Here is a 22,293-nt window from a genome sequence, read left to right as displayed (position 1 = left end):
GATTTGAAAGCATTTTTGCTTATTTTTCCGTACACGTGCTTAGTTTAGTGGACTCAGTCTAAACTTTTGTACAGACCGTGAGTTCAAATCCATGAACAACGGTCAAACAACAATATGAGTAGCTCGTGTGACATGGGGAGGATGCGTGTTTGATTGTTTTGTCATGTCCCGGTCTAGGTTTAAGATTAGGAACCAAAAAATTATGAAATATGATATGATTTCTCCAAAGTTGGTTGGCAGACTACCTAAATTCCTAATTACATCTCGTAAGAACATTTCTAATTGGCTGGGAGCCTCCAAGACAGATCTTCTTGATACATTGAAAATCTGGACAGTACCTGCTTCATCTCAAATCAATAAGAATTAACTAACACAAGATTAACTACTCTTCATGCGAATTAGTGCCTTGATTGATGTTTTAAACAAATACTACACTTTGAAAAAAAAAACCATCAAAGAAATATTCAAACACTTTTGAAAAATAACTACCATCACAGAAATACTCGTACACCTTGACAAAAAGCCATCATAGAAATGTTCATACACTTTGGAAGTGTCAACTGACTTCGCTTTCGAACATATTATTTTTAATCCTTTTGGTTTGCTAACAAGTCTTACTTTTCAATCGTTTGTTTTGTAGACTAATCACTCATAGAAGAGTAATTCTATACTTACTATATTTTTTATACCACATTTGTACTACCTCTTAATATAAGTAGAGCCCACCCAGAGCCGGCCCAGGCCCAGTGCGGGCAGGACGACTGTCCGAGGCCCAAAATTATTAGGGTGGTATATTTGTATATGTTTTCATAAGAGTATAAATTTATAAAATTTGGTTCAATGACAAAGAAGTTCAACTAGAACCGGTGGTTTTGTTATTTGAAATTAGTCTTGGGTTCAAAACACAATGTGTGTTTATTTGTTTTTCAATTTTTACAAATTTCGTTTCATAAGAGTATAAATATATAAAATTTGGCTAAATAATCAAGAAGTTTAATAGAATCAATGGTTTTTGTTGTTTAAAATTAACGAGAGGTCCTAAGTTTGAAATGCTAAATGCATGTTTATTCTTTTCAATTTTTACAAATTTTTGTTCGGTTGTTAATTTATTTTTAATTAATAGCTAGTAACTATGTGGGTTGTTCTTTCTAAACATTTGTTCCTAATCTTCCACAAAGAGCAATGCATTGACCAAATTTTTAGACCAAATTTGCAAATCATATAACGTGTCATCAAAAAATTTAATTTAGTACCAATTTATTACTTATACATATCAATTAAAGACTCAAAAATATCATTATTTTTTTAGTCTCATATTGACAAGGTTAGTAAATAAGAAAAAACACCTCACGATTTATACAAAAACACTTTAAAAGTTCAGATGGAAAACAAAACTCATATCTATCTACTTGTAAACCCAGAGTTTTTTTGTTCCTTCTCATGATACAAAATAAATTAGTTTTTCCTTGTTTCTAAATTATTAAATTTGAAGTATTTTTCAAAGTATATTTTATCGATGTCTTACGTGTGAAAACAAATAATTTTCTTATATAAAGTGAGGGCACATTTTTTTACGTCACCCCGGGCCTCAAAAATCTCTAGACCGGCCCTGGGCTCACCAACACATGGAATTTTATGATGATTGACAATTTATTGCATGACACGTTAACCTAACACGAAAAGACACAATTGTAACAGGTTTCGGGTCAATGCGTTAACGATTCAGGTTGTTATCGGGTTACTAGTTAAGAACCCGATATCCACTTGACAATTTCTTGCACGATGCGTTGACAAATCGGGTCACTTGTTTAGAACCCGTTACGATAACGGGTTTGACACGACATGATCCTTTAAGATAACAAATTTGACACGAAAACGACAAACACTAACTGTTTGCCAGGTCTAGTCCAATCTCTATTAGAAAAGTGTCACAAATTTTGTATAAAAGATAGAGTAAAAATAGCATTTTTGCCCGTAATTCCATCTCCTAGTAAGTTTGCCCGTTGGAGTATATATTTCGTTTGAGCACTCGATCGTAGATTATACATAAACGAGTTAATCGGTTTTCAATATGACCAAGTCGTTAGAAACCCTAATTATTCAAGATGGTGGAGGTGATGATAGGAGCAAGAAACTTGCTACTTCCATAGACGGACCCTCCTCCTCTTCCTAGGGTGGAAGTTTCTTGTATCAAATTCATAACGGAAAAACTAAACTAATGCAACAAAAATTATTCTTTTCTTCTTCTTCCTCCCTACCAAATCAAACCAAAATTCAACCCCCCATTTAACTGTCCCTATATAATATATAGGTTTTGAAAAGCAAAGGTGAAATAGCAAAAAAAATTGGGTGAATGAGTCAATTTAGAATGCTTCAAAATGTCTTGGCTCACAAGGCATGATAGATGATGGACAAGTGGTTGTGTGATTCACTTGCCACGGAGGGATACGATGAAGTATGAAATAGGAACGACAATAAAAATTTCTTACATTGCTGGACCGTCTAACATGTTACATTGTTTGCACCGGTCTAAATTGAGAATATAACAAAGGGGGAGAATTTGCGGCATCATTTTTTTTACACAACTGGACACGTTTTTGTGAAGTCCATTCCTTACTGTATTTTGACGATTTGAACCGTCTATCTTTTAGGTCTTCCCTCAAATATCGCATCTACTAAAAATCACCCACATCTAAAACCATGTAATTGTTGGATTAAGCGTTTAGTGCTTTTTGTAGAACAATATTCGAATGTTTCCTTCACTACAAATGAATGTTTTAATGATATTGAACTTGTCTAATTTTTTACAAGCATGACCTGTGAATGATGCTCTAAAAGATAGCCGATTCAGATCATTAAAATATATTACAGAGTGAACCCCACTAAAACGCATAAAAATTTATGTAAAAAAAATGATGTCACAGATCCGCCCCCAATAACAAAATAGTACACTCGACCGTCAATAATTAACATTTTCCGACCACGGAGCTTTTCAATTGCTCGCATCAAGTAAAGCATAACTCTCAATCCCTTCATAGATTTGGTCATGGCTTATGACCTTAAGCTCAATCCCTAATAAATCAAGGCACTAATAAGAATCACCAAACCTTTGAGATGCTAAACATTTGTTAACACTGGACCGAGGAGGGCATAGTGGGTGAACCAAATCCCCTTTTTGGGTGGACTAATATGTCCTAAAAGATCTTCAGTGTCCAATGTTGACCTAGAAACCTAATTTACATGGGTAATTTCTCAAAATATTAAATTAAATTAAAATTAATATTTGTTCTTCCCTTTCCCGCTTAATCCAGAAATATATAAATAGGTCCTCCCTCACAAGTCTAAGTTCACACTATCACCAGCAAAGCAATGGAGGCCTCCAAACTTACCCTTCTGCTTGGCCTTCTTGCCTTCCTCACTTCCTTAGCTTCCTTCACAGCTGCAGAATTTCACTTCCATGAATTCATCGTACGTATTCATTCATTTCGTATGCATACAGTAGTCTTCGTATTCGCGTTCATGTTCATATTTGTGTATTCGTATTCATAACACCTGTGTTTTGTGCGTGGAAATTTCGAAATAGGTTGAAGCGAGGCCGGTGAGGAGGCTGTGCAGAACCCACAGCACAATCACAGTCAATGGCCAGTTCCCAGGTCCAACTTTGGAAGTCAGAAATGGAGATTCCGTTGCCGTCACAGTTACCAACAGAGCAAGATACGTCACCATCCACTGGTATTCATTCATCATAATTTACGATGCTTCTGAATATTCCGCTGCTAATAAACTAAATCGTGGTTTATATACGGTTTAATGTTTGTCTAGTATCCGTACCAAGTTTATGTACTGCTTATTGTTCTGTATCTTTCAGGCATGGACTGAGGCAGCTGAACAATCCATGGGCAGATGGTCCGGAATACGTCACACAGTGCCCTATCCAACCAGGAGCTACCTACACATACAGGTTCACAATCATAGACCAAGAGGGCACTTTGTGGTGGCATGCTCACAGCAGATGGCTCAGAGCCACTGTCTATGGAGCCCTCATAATCTACCCTAGATTGGGTGTTCCCTACCCCTTCCCAATGCCAAAACGAGAAGTTCCCATTCTTCTTGGGGAATGGTTTGATCGAGACCCCCAAGATGTCATGAGGCTTGCGGCTTTCACAGGAGGAGCACCAAATGTCTCCGATGCATACACCATTAATGGCCAGCCTGGTGATCTTTACAGATGTTCCAGAAAAGGTTTGCTAAATTCCACTTGCTTAAATATGCAAAATAAAACGATGCATAATGCGTTGACATAAAAAAAAAATGGCGATGCAGAAACCATTCGAATTCCAGTCGTATCAGGCGAGTCACTTCTCCTGAGAATCATCAACTCTGCACTCAATCAAGAACTCTTCTTTACCGTTGCCAACCACCAACTGACTGTTGTGGGCGCTGACGCATCTTACACAAAACCTTTCGCAACCAGAGTTATCATGTTAGGCCCTGGCCAAACAACCGATGCTCTGCTTACTGCTGATCAGCGCCCTGCTCGGTACTACATGGCTGCTCGTGCTTATCAGACTGCCCAGAATGCGCCCTTCGACAATACCACCACCACTGCTATCCTTGAGTACAAGAATGCTGCTTCTTCAAATCAAGGTTTAGCACCAGTATTTCCTACATTGCCAGCTTACAATGACACAGCAACTGCTACTGCATACACTGCCCAGGTAAAGAGCCCATCCCAGGTCAGAGTCCCCACGCAGATTGACGAGTACCTGTTTTTCACTGTGGGTTTAGGACTTTATAACTGCACAGTTCCCAACAGCCCTCGATGTCAAGGACCAAACAACACCCGCTTTGCAGCTAGCATGAACAATGTTTCCTTTGTATTACCAAGAACTAACTCCTTAATGCAAGCTGCCTACTATGGTGTACCCGGTGTCTTCACCACAGACTTTCCACCTATTCCTCCTGTGCAATTCAATTATACTGGAAATGTGCCCCGGGGGCTATGGTCACCTCGTCGTGGAACTAAGCTCTACAGGTTGAAGTATGGTGCTAATGTACAAATAGTGCTTCAGGACACAAATATTGTGACTATTGAGGAGCATCCTATGCATCTTCATGGGTACCATTTCTACGTGATTGGATCAGGATTTGGAAACTACAACCCCAGCACAGATCCAGCAAGATTCAACCTCTTTGACCCGCCACAGAGAAATACTATCGGAACACCTCCAGGGGGATGGGTAGCTATACGATTTAAGGCTGATAATCCAGGTAACATGCTAATCTCGTATCCTAAGCTTTCGTCTAACCTATATTTGTTCACTATTTTGATATCTTTCTACTTCTTGACCAAATTAGGTGTCTGGCTGATGCACTGTCACTTAGATTCACATCTCTTCCTGGGTTTGGCTATGGCTTTTCTAGTCGAGAACGGAATCGAACCATTACAATCTGTAATTCCCCCTCCACCAGATCTACCCCGATGCTAAATTACCAGCAGAAGATGGCACTCGCAGTTGGATTTCACTATTGAAATTGCAAGATTTGCTGTTATCTTGCATTCTTAGATTTATTATGTATTGGTAAGGTTGAATTTGTCAGTGAGTTCCCACTGTGATTTCTTTTCCCGTATGGAGTCAAGAGTTGGACAATGCTCCAACAAAGCAGTAAAGTTGTCATGTTATGATTTGATTCCGAATTCAAGGAAAGGAATATAAGATTTGAAACAGTTCAGATTGCGTATCTTATTCATTCCGGCTTTCAGATGATGAGTTGATAGCTCAAAATATGAAGGAAACACATCATGAGATCAACCTAGCTTCTATGTGGTGAGATGGTGCTAACTTCCCCATAAGGTGCACCATGCAGTCTGCATAAAACCGTTCTAGAAATAAACTACGGCAACTCTTATGGTGAACAAGCTCCAGGAATGACGAGATATTAGTGTAAATGACGGTACACCTACTTCTCAGGGAGACTAGAACCAAAACAACAATATAAACAAGATTACAGTAACTACTAACAACACAGTAAATGATAGTTTATGGATTATCAACATGTGTCAGCATAAAGTTCACTAAAGTTACGTATGTTGGTTCAAACCACTCACCAATCAGGCAACAAACTTCAGACATCGAGTATCATTGTGTATATTCTGGCAATGACCAGAGCAGAAGCGCACCCCACACCTCACACATGTGTAGGTGGCAGCAGAACCACAAACAGTGCAGAAATGGAGGCGGGAGGTGGAGCTTGGTGGTCCCACTGCTGCCTTCAAATAGGAAGGAACATAAGGAGGCAAGAAGTCGAGATTTGCCTTGTTTCCATGAGAAAAATTATATAAGGAAAGACACGGTCCTAAAAGAATACATGCAGAAAAATCCCTGTTACCTCATGTACAAGCTCCAGGAATGTTCTTGGGGCCTTCTTGGCCTCGAGAGCTTTTGCCTGCCGGGTTTTACGCTTGGTGCCCTTAGACTGCTTCTTTGTTATAAACACTGCAGCAGCAGTTCAAATTGTTATTTCTTTTCCTTCATACCATGCCTAAACAAGAATTCTTGAACAGCGAACAACCAGAGCTATTTCTCGCTACATCAAAAAATTTCCATTAATGAAAGATGTAAATCCATTGGAAAATAAAATATACGCATGTTGGATGATAATTGCAGGAGGAATTTCCCAAACGTTTAGTTATTACTTTAACCAAATTCGACTGGAACGGAAAAACAATATCCCTCTAAGACTTAGACTACCTAAGCTACAATTGCCTTCGATAGACAACTTACTGAAATAACTTCAAGTGATGAGAGAGAGGGAAAGAGAGGTTGATCAGAATATCTTCCGTTCTTACATACCGTTTGATGGCCATACTTAAACACCATAGCTAATAACTTAACGAGCATTTCCCAACCAGAAAGGCTTAAAATGCATATATTGACATCACAATGCACTTCGGTTTCAGATGCAAAATCATTCAACAGAATCTAAATCCCACTGTCTAATACAAGGTAATAACTTCTTTATGAAAACAAATACGAAAATAAAAAACCAACAAGAACAGAGTGGTTAAAGAGAAGTTCCATGAAAAATTACCATCATCATCGTCAAGAGAAGCTTCATCATCGTCGTTAACTTCTACCCTCTCCAAACCAGCATTATCATTTTCCAAAGCTTCAAGCCGAGCAAGGGCAGCCTAAAACACCAACCAGCATAACCCATCAACTCTAATATACTTATACAAATTCACAGAAATAAAAAATAAAAAAAATAAAAAAAACACCGAAACATATAAATACATTTCTGTTTGTACATACCTGCGTGCGGTTGTCACTGCTCTGCAGGGCAGCAGTCATTTTCGAAGCAACCCTTCGAGTTCGACTCGACATTCGGCGCAATGGGTTGGACCCATCGTCGTCCATTGCTGCAGGAAGAAGTTGAAAGGAGTCTTCTTTTCGAAAATTCGAGTGATGGAAAATCGATAGCAATGGCTTTCGATCAAGAAAGCATGATTGGAATGAGTAAAACCTTTCTGGGTCGGATTAATCTGGTGCTCACTGTGAGTGGCTCAGCTAAAGTCGTCGACTTTTATGACATTAAGATTTGGGTAGTCGCTGACTTCGCAAAACATATCGAATATACAGAAAGAAAATTGTATCACCGAAGCTGTATCGAGAGAGAGAGAGGCGTTACTGCACAACAATGGAGGACATTGCAGAGAGTGGAGGTCCTGGAGGACTGGGGGGTGGAAGAAAGTGAGAGATTTGGGCTTAGGACTCCAATCGAAAGTAGTTTCTTTGTTATGATTGGTAACAGGACCTTGGAATTGGTAAACATATGCCCAATATTAGCAAATCCAGACAATTTGTATAATTATTCACCCAAAGATTTGATCAGCACATTCAGAATCTAAATTTATTATTGCTGTTATTTGTTTGACACGTACAAGGTTGTAGCTTAAGAGGTGCGGTATTTGAGTATACTTTCTCCCATTATCGCTTGAAAAAATACATGATGACTTCCATCATAATGTTCATGGTTTCATTGGATGTATCTTTAATTGCAGTAAGAATTAGTTATCGATACTCTTAAAAAACTAATGATTCATATTATTGGGATCTGACGCGAAGAACAAAGTGTCGGCTGTCGACTACCTGATGCACTCCCGCTTTTCTTTATTGAGCGTATTGTGAGATTATTGTATGCCACTAAAGCTCAAGGAAAAATTTTATAAGACGATAATAAGGCCAGCAATGCTTTATGACATGAAATCTTAGGTGGTCAAAAAGCAACATATGCAGAAAATTAGTGTAGCGAAGATGAGAATGCTTTGTTGGAAGTGTGGGCACATGAGAAATAATAGGATTGAGGATGAGGATATCTCAGGTAAATTTGGAGTGGCCGCAATTGAAGATAAGATAAAAGAAAATTGGTTAAGGTGGTTTGAACATGTGAACCAAAGACCTATAGATGATTCATAAGATACGACTACGAGATAGAGCCTTAGAGGGCAAAATGGGTAAAGAAAGACCTATGAAAACTTGGTAAGAGACTATAAGAAAGATATGGAGTATTGGAGCTAAAAGAAGACTTGATGCAAAACCAAGAGTAGTGGCATTCTAGAATTTAAAAGAAAACTTGATGCAAAACCAAGAGTAGATTATTCAGTTATAAGAAAGATATGGGTAAATAAAACTTGGTTGTTGTTGTTGTTGTTTACTCTAATAAACTAATGATACAATCATTAAAGTGTAGTTCTTCCCTTATGTTTTCATAAGAAATGAGTGTCATATATGACTTATCGAGTGCTAAGAAGAGTTTCTTTGTAGGGAAGAGGATTAACTTTGTGGGAGAGTTGCTAATAAGCGCGTATGTTTTGAGTTGAAGTAGAATTACCGTCTGTATGAAATGAGTACATGATATGAAGTATCTATACATGTAATTAACATATGATACATCAAAAAGTATACATTCAAATGAGTACTAATTTTATTCCCTCACCTAAACTCAATTCTACCTTAGCTGGTCCCTATTTCTCTTTCAAATGCAATTTGTCAAAGCCTGAACCTAGCTAATAATGAATACACATCTGGCTTATGAAATATCAAACCCTAGTTACCAACACCATGAAATTAACAAATCCTTCACCTTCTGGGTAGGGCTAGGGTTACATGCAAACCTTCCACTTGTACTATCTGACCCTTGCCCTCTCAAAGTCTGCTGCTGTACCACTAACACAGAAGCAGTACAACAAAAATCAAGAGAGGAAATATAGTCCCCAATTATTCCCAACTCACCATTCTCACTCCAACATGATAGCCCGGATAAAAGCACAGGATTGATCCCTTGTTTCCTCCCCACAATCCAAAGGTCATAATTATTTTCATTATCATCATTCATTGATTGAATGGCTGAGATTGTCTCTTCCCCATTCCTCACCACCACCTCTTTATAATTCACCCTCTCATTCCTCTCATTCTTCATCCAAAACCATGTCACAACCCCATCATCCAACTTCTTCTCCATCTCATCATCACCTTCAGAATTGGGTGAAAGAAACCGAATCACAGTCAGTGACACATTGAATTTTCCAGCCATCCTATCTGCATAACACAATGCCTCCCTAGAATCTGCTCCGCCCAAAAATAGCACGGCAAAATGGAGCTCGGTGTTCCTTAATGCCAGTTGGTTGACATGACCCTTGTCAACCAGAACTCCAACTGAGCAAGGTGCATGGGCTAACACATTTGAATTGACGGATCTAACCCCATGCCTCACAATTTCTGTTAATTGTCCTCCAAGAGTATCCAAACACTCTTTATGAAAAGGCAAAATTATAAGTGTGGCCTTTTTCACAAGAGCTAGGTCACAAATGTCTTGATACATTGTTTTGTTTGGCACTATAGCTGTGAAGGGATGGAGCCTAACACACTCACCTTTGGTTTCTTGGTATTGCTTTAAGACATTGTGAATTGTGTGACAAACTGCATATTTTGAATCTTGCTCTTCCTGCTTTTCATGGTCCATAAGCACAGGACAAGCCCGGCCAACAAGGTCGACGAGATGGAGAGAAAAGATTACGAACGGGGTGCTTAGAGTTGGATTGGAGATTTCAAGAAGGTTTATGAGGGCAGCTATGCTATCTTCATCATATATACATAGGACTATGCGAAGTTCTGCTTCCTCCAGAGGAGTGTGCTGGATGGTTCTCCTTTTATGGACCATGTATGGCCTTGTTGGGTCATAGAGGATGCTGATCAAGGGCGTGGCTATTGCAGTCATTGTAGTGATGGATATCACCATCATTGTAAACCCTGGAATCGCCATTATCTGTGCATGTATACACACAGAACAGCGAGCAAGTGAATTCGGATGAGTAGGATTATGTTTCATTTATGATTTTCTAGGAAAAGTAAAAATGATAAACCCTAAGTTCAAAAGTAATGTAGTTTGGATATAAGCTCAATTCGGTGTAGATAAATAGTTAAGGCTCTTCATATATAAGTTCATCAAAACTCGATCATAGTTGAAAAACACCAAACTGATGTGTAAGATGTTGCTTTCTCTAGTTTGATTCTTTTGTGCTTCTCACTAACATTATAGTACTATTTAGGTGTAAAATGTCTTGGCAACAAATATAATTAAGAACTTTTTTATGCAAGTAGTGGAAGATTTCAGTCATATTTTTTTATCATCTAATCTAGCAGTTAATTTGTTGATTAACAATGTCATGTAATCCAAGAAGTACAAATTAACTGCCAATTTACACGATCTTATGCTTTCTGTAAGTCCATTTAACATTTCTTTCATGTGTATGCCAATAACGTACGTTTACCTTTTTGTCCATCCAGTGGAGTAAAACCACTATCTCCACTTGACCTTTTAGGATCATCATGAAGCTGAGCGTAACACCATCTCTGAGTGGCAACTCAAAGAAGGCAGAAGTGATTAGTGTTCCAAGCAACTTGGCCACATAGGCAGTCGCAATGATGGCAAACAAGGGACTCAAGCTTGACCAACCAACAGAGCTCATGGCATTCACATCCACAGAAAGCCCAACCATTGCAAAAGAAAATGGCATCAAAACATCCACTATAACCATCTCACTCCTCTCTACAATTGTTGATCCAAGCGGAGGGCCATCCGGGATCGCGAAACCCAACCAGAACGCACCGTTTACAATCGTGATCCCAGAGATGTCACCCAAACATCCCATCACTAAAACCCCCAACAAAATCGACACCACATATGCTTGGTCCACTGGTTGCCCCTCTGGGGTGGTCTCAGCAACTCTCAACAAACTCCTTCTAATCACAAACACAATGAAGGCCACAAAAACAACCACAGAAATCAAGTACCATAACACAGCCAGGTGGTTGCCCTCACCTTGCTTAGCTGCCTCAAATAAAACTATTATACACCCTCCAATCGCATCGCTGATCACCGATATCGACAATGCCAGACGTCCGATCTCAGAGCTCAGAAGGTTGAGCTCTTTGAGGATGGCGTGGATGACAGGAAACAACGGTAGGGCCAAGCCGGAGGAAATGAATCCAAGTGAAGAAATTCTAGCTAGTTCTTTGTCCATGGACTTGCGCAAACTGAATGCAACAATTGATATAACTATGAAGGGGAGGAGCACTCCAGCAAATGCCATGTACAATTGTTTCTTATTTGTCCTTTTCACTAGTGAAAGGTCCATTTTCACTCCGGACAAGAAAAAATAATAAGTGAATCCAATTAATCCAATATTTCTCACTATGAATTTTGAATTTTTTGGAAACATAACTGAAGTAAATTTCTCGCTGCGGCCTAAAATTGACGGTCCAATGAATATACCACCCTAAACAAAGTAATCAAGTCAATTGTAATACCAAAATGATGAATTTCATACAACCTAGTAAAGAATTTATGAACTTTATAATGATGTAAATATATATAGGGTAATATTAGGGAAACTAAATTTTGTAACTTAAGTGTTAATAAACGTGCTCATTTCCTATTGGTGACACATCATTTAGTTTGGAATTTTTGTTTACAAATTTTAATTTCCCTAGCATTACTCGTAAAATATATATACTTAGGGAGACCAAATTTTTAAACCAAAATTTGTAAACGAAATGATGTGAATGTTAATGATTGGATTATTACTTAAGTGTTGATTAACGTGCTTATTTTATATTGGTGACACATCATTTGATTTGCGAATTTGGTTTAAAATTTTAGTATCCCTAACATTATCCATATATTATATATATACACACATATGCATAAAGGTTAAATGACTCTCTTGGCATTGGAATCAACCAAAGCTCGAATGCTAAGAGAGTGCGTGTATGAACATTTTTTTATATGCATATATATAATATATATATATTAACAAATTAATATGTAAGAACTCTTAGGGAGAAGAGGAACGTACAATGACTTCTGAGACCATTCTGGGTTGTTTGAGAGGCTTGAGAAGAACACGGAGGATACGTGTGAGGACGATGATCAAAGCGAACTCTAACAACAAAAGAGTGAATGAACTTTTCAATGGATTTTCACCGTAAAGTAAGCTGTAGAAGCCTGCCTGTCGAGTCTTTCCACATGAAATTATGATTGAAGGATAAACATTGTTGAAATCTATGGACACATTGCCGGCCTGAGCTTTCACGGACGCCTGAAATCTGTTTGAACCTCCATCCCAAGGAGTTGGGGGAAGGTAAAGTGGGAATTTTCTAACCATGCAAAGAAGTAACTGGAAACCCTAACCATGCAAATGTTGAGAGAGAGAGAGAGAGAGAGAGAGAGAAGGCTAAGAGGGGCAAGGACATGCGTTAATAAGGGATAAGAAGTTTTGACCATTTTTCAGATTTTCTTAGTTTGTGAGGTTGCCAACAAAAACAAATAGTTTGTGAGGATGTTGTTGATATTTCTTACCCATCACCCAAATATTTTGTATCGCCCCTATATCTCTTTTTCTTTTTCCCTTTTTTTGTCGACATCACCCCTATATTTCTTTACTTGTTCCAATGTTACCTGTACTATTTTCTTTAAAAATTGATGTAAAAATGTTTCAATGACAAAATCATTTTTATGATTTTCTAGCATTAAAAAAATCGTGAGAGCCAATTAAGTTAATTTAAAAAGAATCCTATTTTTTAAAAATATTGAAGAAAAAACTAACATTAAATCATGAAAGTAAGATCTTCATCAATGACAAAATTATAAGCTTAGTTAACATTAGCTAGGAGAGAAGCCAATCCCAATATTATAATCTATGATAAAAAAAATTATTGGACGTGTGAAAATAAAATTCATTTTGGATTTCAATTATTTATTTATTTACTTCAAACATAAAATTTGAGTGAACAAAGAGGGTTCGAGCCCAAATGCAGTAAAATTAACATGAATGAAGGGTTAGCTCAAGAAGTATTTCTTCACTCTCGTCTATTCAAGAAGCTAATGTTGCTGTTGATCATGGACTTGCTGCTGTGCAAGGAGATATATACTTTAATTTTTTAACGGCGACTTATTTTTTATTATTATTGTTTTTTCAATAAAATGAGTGCATGATATGAAGCATCTCTACATGTAACAACATATAATACATCACTAAGTATATATTCAAATGAGTACTCATTTTATTCACTCACCTAAACTCTATTAATTCTACCTCAGCTGGTTTCAATTCCCTAATTCTCTTTCAAATGCCATTTTTCGAAGCCTTAACCTAGCTAGCAATACATACTCATCTAGTTCATGAAATATCAAACCCTAGTTAGCAACACCACGAAGTTAACAAATCCTTCATCTTCTGAGTAGGGCTAGGGCTACATGCAAACCTTCCACTTGTACTATCTGACCCTTGCCCCCTCAAAATCTGCTGTTGTACCACTAACACAGAAGCAGTACAACAAAAATCAAGAGAGGAAATATAGTCCCCAATTATTCCCAACTCATCATTCTCACTCCAAAATGATAGCCCAGATATCAGCACAGGGTTGATCCCTCGTTTTCTCCCCACAATCCAAAGGTCATAATTATTTTCATTATCATCATTCATTGATTGAATGGCTGAGATTGTCTCATCCCCATTCCTCACCACCACCTCTCTATAAACCACCCTCTCATTCCTCTCATTCTTCACCCAAAACCATGTCACAACCCCGTCATCCAACTTCTTCTCCATCTCATCATCACCAACAGAATTGTGCGAAAGAAACCGAATCACAGTCAGCAACACGTTGAATTTTCCGGCCATCCTATCTGCATAACACAATGCCTCCCTAGAATCTGCTTCGCCCAAAAATAGCAAGACAAAATGTAGCTCAGTGTTCCTTATTGCCAGTTGGTTATGTATAACATGACCCTTGTCAACCAGAACTCCAATTGAGCAAGGTGCATGGGCTAACACATTTGAATTGACAGATCTAACCACATTCCTCACAATTTCTGTTAATTTTCCTCCAAGGGTATCCGAAAACTCCTTGTAAAAAGGCAAAATTACCAGTGTTGCCTTTTTCACAAGAGCTAGGTCACAAATGTCTTGGTAATAGATCTGTATGGTACTATAGCTGTGAAGGGATGGAGACTAACACACTCACCTTTGGTTTCTTGGTATTGTTTTAAGACATTGTGGATTGTGTGACAAACTGCATATTTTGAATTATGCTCTTCCTGCTTTTCATGGTCTATAAGCACAGGAGAAGCCCTGCCAACAAGTTCGATGATACATAGGACTAAGCAAAGTTCTGCGTCCGCTGGAGGAGTGTGCTGGATGATTCTCCTTTTATGGATCATGTATGGCCTTGTTGGGTCATAGAGGATGCTGATCAAGGGCGTGGATATTGCAGTCATTGTAGTGACGGTATCACCATCATTGTAAACCCTGGAATCGCCATTATCTGTGCATGTATGGTTGTACACACACAAAAAAGCTAGCAAGTGAGTTCGGATGATTAGAAATATGTTTCATTTATGATTTTCTAGGAAAGGAAAAAATGCTAAACCCTAAATTCAAAAGTAACGTAGTTTGGATATAAGCACAATTGGGTCTGAGGGCTCTTCACAATTAAGCTCATCTAAACTCGATCATAGTTGAAAAACACAAAACTGATATATAAGAAGTTGTTTTCTCTAGTTTGATTCTTTTGTGTTTCTTATTAACAGTAATAGTTGTCATGGAGTATACTCATTAGGTGTAAATTAAATGTCTTGGCAACAAATCTAAGAACCTTTTTATGCAAGCAGTGGAAGTTTTCAGTCACATCTTTTTGCCATCTCATATAGCTGTTGATGTGTTGACTAACAATGTCATGTGATGCAACAAGGACAAATTAACTGCCATTTCCCATGGTCTTTATGCTTTTTATAAGACTGCCATTTCACATGATCTTTATGCTTTTTATAAGTCCATTTAACATTTCTTTCATATACATTCCAATGACGTACGTTTACCTTTTTGTCCATCCAATGGAGAAAAACCGCTATCTCCACTTGACCTTTTAGGATCATCATGAAGCTGAGCGTCACACCATCTCTGAGTGGCAACTCAAAGAAGGCAGAAGTGATTAGTGTTCCAAGCAACTTAGCTGCATATAGGCAGTCGCAGTGATGGTAAACAAGGGACTCAAGCTTGACCAACCAACATAGCTCATGGAATTCACATCCACATAAAGGCCAGCCATTGCGAAAGCAAATGGCATCAAAACATCCACTATAACCAATTCACTCCTCTCCACAATTGTTGATCCAAGCGGAGGGCCATCCGGGATCGCCAAACCCAACCAGAACGCACCGTTTGCGATCGCCATCCCGGAGATGTCAGCCAAACATCCCATCACTAAAACCCCCAACGAAATCGCCAACACGTAGGTTTGGTCCCCTGGCTGCCCCTCTGGGGTGGTCCCAGCAACTCTCAACAAACTCCAAATCACAAATACAATGAAGGCCAGAAAAACAACCAAAGAAATCAAGTACCATATCACAGCCAGATGGTTGCCCTCACCTTGCTTAGCTGCCTCAAATAAAATTATTATACACTCCAATCGCATCGCTGATCACCGATATCGACAATGCCAGCCGTCCAATTTCCGAGCTCAGAAGGTTGAGCTCTTTGAGGATGGAGTGGATGACCGGAAACAACGGTAGGGCCAAGCCGGAGCAAATGAATCCAAGTGAAGAAATCCTAGCTAGTTCTTTGTCCATGGACTTGCGCAAACTGAATGCAACAATTGAAATAAGTATGAAAGGGATGAGCATTCCCGCAAATGCTATGCACAATTGTTTCTTATTTGCTTTTTTCACTAGGGAAACGTCCATTTTCACTCCTGATAAGAAAAAATAATAACTGAATCAATTAATCCAATATTTTTCACAATGAATTGTGAGTTTTTTGGGAATATAACTGAGGTAAATTTCTCGCTGCAGCCTAAAATTGACGGTCCAATGAATATACCTCCCTAAACAAAGTTAATCAAGTCAATTGGAATACCAAAATGATGAATATCGTACAACCTAGTCAAGAATATATGAACCTTATAATGAAAAATATACATATATATTATATATACACACACATATATGTAACGACGCTGGGCATTGGAACCAAAAATCGATTGCTTAGAGAGTGCGTGCATGAACGTTTTCTATATGCATATATATAATATAATATAATATATATATATATATGTGTGTGTGTGTATGTGTGTGTGTGTGTGTGTGTGTGTGTGAACAAATTAATATGCAAGATCTTTTAGGAAGAAGAGGAACGTACAATGACTTCTGAGACAATTCTGGGTTGTTTGAGAGGCTTTAGAAGAACACGGATTATACGTGTGAGGACGATAATCAATGCGAACTCTAACAACAGAAGTGTGAATGAACTTTTCAACGGATTTTCACCGTAAAGTAAGCTGAGGGAGCCTGCCTCTCGGGCCTTTCCACATGAAATTATAGTTGAAGGGTAGACATTGTTGAGATCTATGGTCACATTGCCGGCCTGAGCTTTCACGGACGCCTGAAATCTGTTCGAACTTCCATCCCAAGGGGTTGGGGCATGGTAAAGTGGGAATTTCCTAACCATGCAATGAAGTAACTGGAAACCCTAACCATGCAAATGTTGAGAGAGAGAGAGAGAAGGGGGCGTTTATAAGGGATCAACAAAAACAAATAGTTTGTGAGGATATTGTTGATATTTCTTACCCATCACCCAAATATTTTGTATCGCCCCTGGTATCTCTTTTTCTTTTTCTTTTTTTTTTTTTGTCGAAATCACCCCTATATTTCTTTACTGGTTCAAATGTTACCTGTACTATTTTATTTAAAAATTGATGTAAAAATGTTTCAGTGACAAAATCATTTTTATGATTTTTCTAGCATTAAAAAATCGTGAGAGCTAATTAAGTTAATTTAAAAGAAACCTAGTTTTTTTTTTAAATACTAAAGAAAAAACTAACATTAAGTCATGGACATAGGATCTTCATTAATGACAAGATTATAAGCTTTTTAGCTAACATTAGCTAGGAGAGAAGCCAATCCCAATATTATTGGATCTAAGAACAAAAAACTTACGGGACGCGTGAGAATAGAATTCTTTTTGGATTTCAATTATTTATTTATTTATTTCAATTGCTAATTTAACCAAAACTACACTGAGTGAACAGAGAGAGTTTGAGTCCGGATGCAGTAAAATTAAAATGAAAAAAGAGTTCAAACTCGAGTATAGTGAAATTTATTCGAATTTCTTGACCATTGATGCAATCAACCACATACTTCTGCAATGGACCACATATTTTAAGCTAATTCAAGGCCCAACCCATAAAAAGCTAGAACCTGTATGGCTGCAATCCCACACAACCTATAAGTTATTAAGTTTCCCCAGCTAACTTTGTCTCAGAGAATTAATACATACATTGCACTGTTTTATCTTTTATGTTACTACGCTGAATCCTGCATGTGAAGACTCAAAAACCGAAGAGGAATTATTAATACATGGTAGGTGTATGAGCGCATTGTCAGGGTACAAATTAAAGAAAAATATTCAGAACCTCATGATCTTGAAACTTCAGCCCATCAATCGAATTACCATTAATATATGTTCCAGTGCTCTGCTCTCAAAATTGGACCAGTACCTTAAACCTCAAGAAGTATTTCTTCACTGTCCATTCAAGAAGCTAATATTGCTGTTGATCATGGAATTACTGAGCAGCAAGGAGATATATACTCTAATTTTTGAACGGCGACTTATTGGTGATCATAACTAATTTTGGATCTAACCTTTGATAAAAGTTATAAAAGCAAATACTGTACTATCGCCCTTCTAGTTGATGCTGCTGCTGTGGAGATTTTTATTTTTCTGGTTGGAGTGCGTCATCCTCTCATTCTCTTCTTCCTCATATCTCAAGGGTATATAATGTTTTTCTTTTTGATATGTTACCATTCGAGTTCGAATTCTCGTATATTTCAAGGATTATATTTTCTTGATACAGATATATTTAGGCCGATTGAATAAACTAAGCCCTAGATAGTTTGAGGGTTTCACCAATTAACCATGTAAAGCCAAAGGTACATCTTGGATATTTTAACCATCTAAATCTTGCAAGGGCGAGAGGGGAAAAGGTAAACAGGCCAGGCTGTGGCACAAAGCTGGTGGTGGGGGTCCTGTTGAAGCACATTCCTCGATCACATATTATCTTCTCCGAAGATGAAGATCTCTCGTCGTCATCATTTGTTTAAGCAAGAACAATTGGATATCAAAATATTGCTGGTAAATTGGTTCCTTTGTCCCCAAATAGCAGGACATACTTTGTACCCTAAAGTTATATCAAGTTTCTCAGCACCCGAAATGCAATCCATCCCGGCCGTACACGTGGCTATTAATGGCCAACCAGATGATTCATATTGCACATAGAACAGGAGATACACAGAGAACATATATATCAAATAAATATGAATTACGTATGAAAGAAGTCAAGTTCACCATCATCATCTCGTTTGCAATAGCAATAGCAACACCAACGAATTGCTAATTTTATCTCTTTTATTAGGTTAAGGGACGAGATTGTGACTTTGGAGAAAATTTGTGTTTATCTGAAACACTTGTCACATGGTGTGAAATGTTTTTTTGAAATATAAATAAACAATAAAATTAATATGTTTCACTTTTTAATTTTTTAAAGAATTTAAATGAATAACACGAGTGTACACAAAAAAAAAAAAAATTCCAGACGCTAAAGGGAAGTAGTCAACATTGACCGTTACTATTCATACTAACCTCTCCACTATTGAAAAAGCTGCCCTGCCAAAAGACTCAGTCAAACCATGAAACCCTAGTTCTCATCACAACTCACGAGGCGTCGAGGCTTCTTGCAGTCATCACAACTCACCAGTTACTGGTTCCATATCTCAAAAACGTTATCATTATTCTAGAGAAGACTAAGGTTTGGATCGAATCTGCTAGAGAAACATAGATCATGAGACAAAAATTAGGTGGAATTTGAGAACATCCAAGTTAGACAAATTAATCCCCAGATTTCAAAGAAATATTGAAAGTTAAGACAGTTCAAGAAGTAATTACTGAAATCTAGCATCGACTGTAGAAAATAATATCTAAAAGAATATTCTGGAGCAATAACAGAAGAAAGTGAAATAATTGTCAATATAAGAAAGAAAGTGAGAGCGGGAAGATGGAGAAAAGAAACAACAAATCATGGTAACTATGAATATGCTTAATCAGGAAACAAATCTCTGGGTTTTACCCTTTAAAAAGATGCATTCATATATATATTACTATAAGTAGTAATATATATAGTTCTTTCTCAGATGGGTAAAATCCCAAAATCCCTTAATGTTTAAGATCAAAGGATGAAAGCTAGCTAGTGTAAACCTTCAATGGAAAAGAGCTTGAGAACAGCTAGCTAGCTGAAGATCCTAGCTAGATTTAACTGAGAAGGACCATACAAATTAAATTTAAGCTATTGTTGTATGATTAATAAACACCAAAATTAAGGGAAAGATATACGCACTCTGCAGAGGTATGTCAGAAGCAGCCATGAGAGTGAGAGAGAGAGAGAGAGAGAGAGAGAGAGATTAGTATGAAGAAGCCATGAAACTCAGGATGGATAGCGCATGATGAACAAAGAAACGCCTACCTAGTAACTAGACCCTTTGTTCATATGGCGCTATCCCTCCTGAGCTTTACAGATTCTCCCTTACTTTAATAATTCTACTATCAAAAAGCCTCTGCACATTTCAAGAAACCTAAATAAGCAAGGCTATAGTGAAGTGAAAAGGCCAAAGCCCTTCAACATCTGAATAAGAGATGGAGAGGGAGAGCTCATCAGTTGGTGGGTGGGTTAGAAAAGTGAGGAAAAGGGGTGTATTTATAAGAGGAGCTAGAGATTGTAACATGAAAGACTTTTTTTTTTTGGTGAACACATGAAAGAGTTTAGACGGAGTAAAATGAGTGAGTTCGTATGGAAGGACGGTTAATTTATTTTACTATATAATTATGATTTGTATTTTGTTTATAATTTTGTTGGTTTGAAGATGATAGTGCTTTATTCGCTGTTCCTTTATATGCTGCCGACTACGATACGCATCCTCAATGCTGGGATGTTATACGGTTCTGGTACAATACATACGAATTAGCCTTTGTTTAGCAACTTTTCCCCAAATAAACTTCAATTCTCTTTTGGTGACGGTGGCGGTTTTGGGCATGTGCAGTAGGTGCCCTTGCACATGATCCCAAATCCTAAAAGACTCCTAAAGATGAAATCTATCTTTGGGAAATCTAGTAGATTTCACGTGTGAATAAGAGAAATATGGTCTTCATATGCATAAGAGGTATATCACTTTTATGTTTTTAGCTTGGTTTTGCCGGCTTTGTTATAAATTGTGTTTTTATTTATTTCTTTCAAAAATTTTGTTCATTTCAACTATAACTCACAAGTAATAATACTTCATTTAGATCCCTTATTAATACAACTACAGACATATCAATTACCTTTGTTGCAGGAGTTTTTATGCAATGGCCCATTTATTATCTTTTGCACATGACCCCTAAAATCTCAAAACCGATACGATCTCAGCTGACCATTAAATATTGTCTCTAATATAAACGAGTACACAATTTGAAAATAACGTAGCCGATTGAGTTGCATCTCTCATGTGGATACGTCTCATTACTATTAGTGAGATGATGTACAGATAATTAGTTGAAAAGTTACAAATAGTTTTATTCTTTTAAATCAAGTTTTTACAAATTAAAGATAACATCATATTACATGCACTTCTCAAGTCCTAAAATCAATTTCTTACCTCCCCCAAGGCTTCGATTGTCAGGATTCTTCTACGCTTCGATTGTCAGGATTCTTCTAAGTATATATTTTAGAGTACTTAGTCTGAAATTATAACTCAACATACTTAGTCCTAAATTATAACTCAAAGTCTAGTTCCTAGTTAAGTTATTATTTTGTTTAGTTTGAGAAGAATGAATTATTAATTACAAGGTTTAGCTCTAAATAAGAAAATAAAATTAGCAACAAACTTGTAGCACTAATGATTAAAAGGATCTTTATGTGAAGGTCTCAGATTTAATTTTCACCGTCCCATATTTCTTGTATCAAAAAAAAGGAAAAATGAAATTATTGAGTCATTGATTGATTAGTTGATAGCTTAAGCATCAATTTATCTTGTGAGTGGGTCAACCACTGTATCAATTGGTCAAACGACTGCACTTCACCATGCCAACGTCACTTGCGAGAAAATTTATACTTTTGGAACCCCCGATTAGTCGTAATCATCACGAGTTCATAATCCCAATTAGCTCTAGTGTCGAAACGCGTTTGCGTGTTTTTAAATTGAATGAAAACACTTTTAATAAAAGTGTTTGTGGAACTAATACTTAATAAAAATACAATTAAATCATAAAAAAGTACTTAAAATGTTTTCTGTAAGAAACACGTAACTCGTGTTTCTTCCAGGAAACACTTTAAATGCTTATAAAACTCAAAAATAATTTCACCAAAAACGATTCTAATCATTTTAAAAACACTTCCAAACAAAATATTCATCAGCAACATAAAAGCATTCTCTCTTGTATTGCAGTATCCCACTAAGAGCTACCGAATTGAATGACTAAAAAGACCAGTTTTCAAAATTCAGCAATTACCTCAAGTTTAAGTGCTTCAACACTTTTGACATTTTTTTTTCTTCTGCTTTTTAATTGCGATCATCGATATGATTATCTGAAGGGACTTTTTTCACTCTGATTATCATCAAAAGGAGATATTAAAAATGCAACATAGA

General features: G+C 37.3%; 3 protein-coding genes, 1 long non-coding RNA gene and 1 pseudogene across 6 annotated transcripts; 1 reads left to right on the top strand and 4 right to left on the bottom strand.

Annotated features, from left to right (window-relative positions):
• Nucleotides 1-3,340: 3,340 nt before the first annotated feature.
• Nucleotides 3,341-5,733, top strand: LOC137742263 (laccase-3-like). Its single transcript, XM_068482083.2, has 5 exons — nucleotides 3,341-3,468; nucleotides 3,584-3,732; nucleotides 3,869-4,242; nucleotides 4,324-5,271; nucleotides 5,359-5,733. Exons 1-5 carry the CDS (start codon nucleotides 3,370-3,372, stop codon nucleotides 5,487-5,489), a joined length of 1,701 nt encoding a protein of 566 aa, XP_068338184.2. The 5' UTR covers nucleotides 3,341-3,369; the 3' UTR covers nucleotides 5,490-5,733.
• Nucleotides 5,734-6,030: 297 nt separating this feature from the next.
• Nucleotides 6,031-7,707, bottom strand: LOC137742264 (SWR1 complex subunit 6). Of its 2 annotated transcripts, none has more exons than XM_068482084.2 (4): nucleotides 7,314-7,707; nucleotides 7,093-7,192; nucleotides 6,391-6,497; nucleotides 6,031-6,316 (listed from the first exon to the last, which is right to left on the bottom strand). In XM_068482084.2, the coding sequence occupies exons 1-4, from the start codon at nucleotides 7,416-7,418 to the stop codon at nucleotides 6,113-6,115; spliced, it is 516 nt and encodes a 171-aa protein (XP_068338185.2). In that variant the 5' UTR covers nucleotides 7,419-7,707; the 3' UTR covers nucleotides 6,031-6,112. The 2 variants fall into 2 exon arrangements, with proteins under 2 accessions (XP_068338185.2, XP_068338186.2); XM_068482085.2 differs by having other exon boundaries at nucleotides 6,031-6,271; nucleotides 7,314-7,570.
• Nucleotides 7,708-8,898: 1,191 nt separating this feature from the next.
• Nucleotides 8,899-12,793, bottom strand: LOC137741457 (cation/H(+) antiporter 24-like). Its single transcript, XM_068481163.2, has 3 exons — nucleotides 12,419-12,793; nucleotides 10,832-11,839; nucleotides 8,899-10,326 (listed from the first exon to the last, which is right to left on the bottom strand). Exons 1-3 carry the CDS (start codon nucleotides 12,725-12,727, stop codon nucleotides 9,112-9,114), a joined length of 2,532 nt encoding a protein of 843 aa, XP_068337264.2. The 5' UTR covers nucleotides 12,728-12,793; the 3' UTR covers nucleotides 8,899-9,111.
• A 764-nt stretch (nucleotides 12,794-13,557) lies between these two features.
• LOC137743196 (cation/H(+) antiporter 24-like) lies at nucleotides 13,558-17,230 on the bottom strand (annotated as a pseudogene). Its single transcript, XR_015953010.1, has 3 exons — nucleotides 16,760-17,230; nucleotides 15,442-16,445; nucleotides 13,558-14,888 (listed from the first exon to the last, which is right to left on the bottom strand). The product of XR_015953010.1 is annotated as a cation/H(+) antiporter 24-like (transcript).
• Nucleotides 17,231-17,700: 470 nt separating this feature from the next.
• On the bottom strand, nucleotides 17,701-20,321 carry LOC148692691 (uncharacterized). Its single transcript, XR_015953011.1, has 2 exons — nucleotides 20,010-20,321; nucleotides 17,701-19,437 (listed from the first exon to the last, which is right to left on the bottom strand). It is a non-coding gene; the product is annotated as an uncharacterized LOC148692691 (long non-coding RNA).
• Between the last annotated feature and the right edge of the window lie 1,972 nt (nucleotides 20,322-22,293).

Source organism: Pyrus communis, chromosome 11 (genome assembly GCF_041283825.1).
Source record: "Pyrus communis isolate YQ-2024b chromosome 11, ASM4128382v1, whole genome shotgun sequence".
Taxonomy (NCBI): Eukaryota; Viridiplantae; Streptophyta; class Magnoliopsida; order Rosales; family Rosaceae; genus Pyrus; species Pyrus communis.
Note: the sequence above shows the minus strand (reverse complement) of the source record. Positions and strands in the feature narration are given on the sequence as shown.

What these genes read in the sequence shown, in the direction of transcription:
- LOC137741457 (XM_068481163.2), bottom strand. Translation starts at nt 12,727, where the DNA reads ATGGTTAGAAAATTCCCACTTTACCTTCCCCCAACTCCTTGGGATGGA. An exon ending in GAATGGTCTCAGAAGTCATT is followed by an intron (nt 11,840 to 12,418) that starts GTACGTTCCTCT and finishes TACTTTGTTTAG; the next exon opens with GGTGGTATATTCATTGGACC. An exon ending in TCCACTGGATGGACAAAAAG is followed by an intron (nt 10,327 to 10,831) that starts GTAAACGTACGT and finishes ATACATGCACAG; the next exon opens with ATAATGGCGATTCCAGGGTT.
- LOC137742263 (XM_068482083.2), top strand. Translation starts at nt 3,370, where the DNA reads ATGGAGGCCTCCAAACTTACCCTTCTGCTTGGCCTTCTTGCCTTCCTC. An exon ending in AGATACGTCACCATCCACTG is followed by an intron (nt 3,733 to 3,868) that starts GTATTCATTCAT and finishes TGTATCTTTCAG; the next exon opens with GCATGGACTGAGGCAGCTGA. An exon ending in TTACAGATGTTCCAGAAAAG is followed by an intron (nt 4,243 to 4,323) that starts GTTTGCTAAATT and finishes ATGGCGATGCAG; the next exon opens with AAACCATTCGAATTCCAGTC.
- LOC137742264 (XM_068482084.2), bottom strand. Translation starts at nt 7,418, where the DNA reads ATGGACGACGATGGGTCCAACCCATTGCGCCGAATGTCGAGTCGAACT. An exon ending in GCAGTGACAACCGCACGCAG is followed by an intron (nt 7,193 to 7,313) that starts GTATGTACAAAC and finishes TTGGTGTTTTAG; the next exon opens with GCTGCCCTTGCTCGGCTTGA. An exon ending in TTCTCTTGACGATGATGATG is followed by an intron (nt 6,498 to 7,092) that starts GTAATTTTTCAT and finishes CTGCTGCTGCAG; the next exon opens with TGTTTATAACAAAGAAGCAG.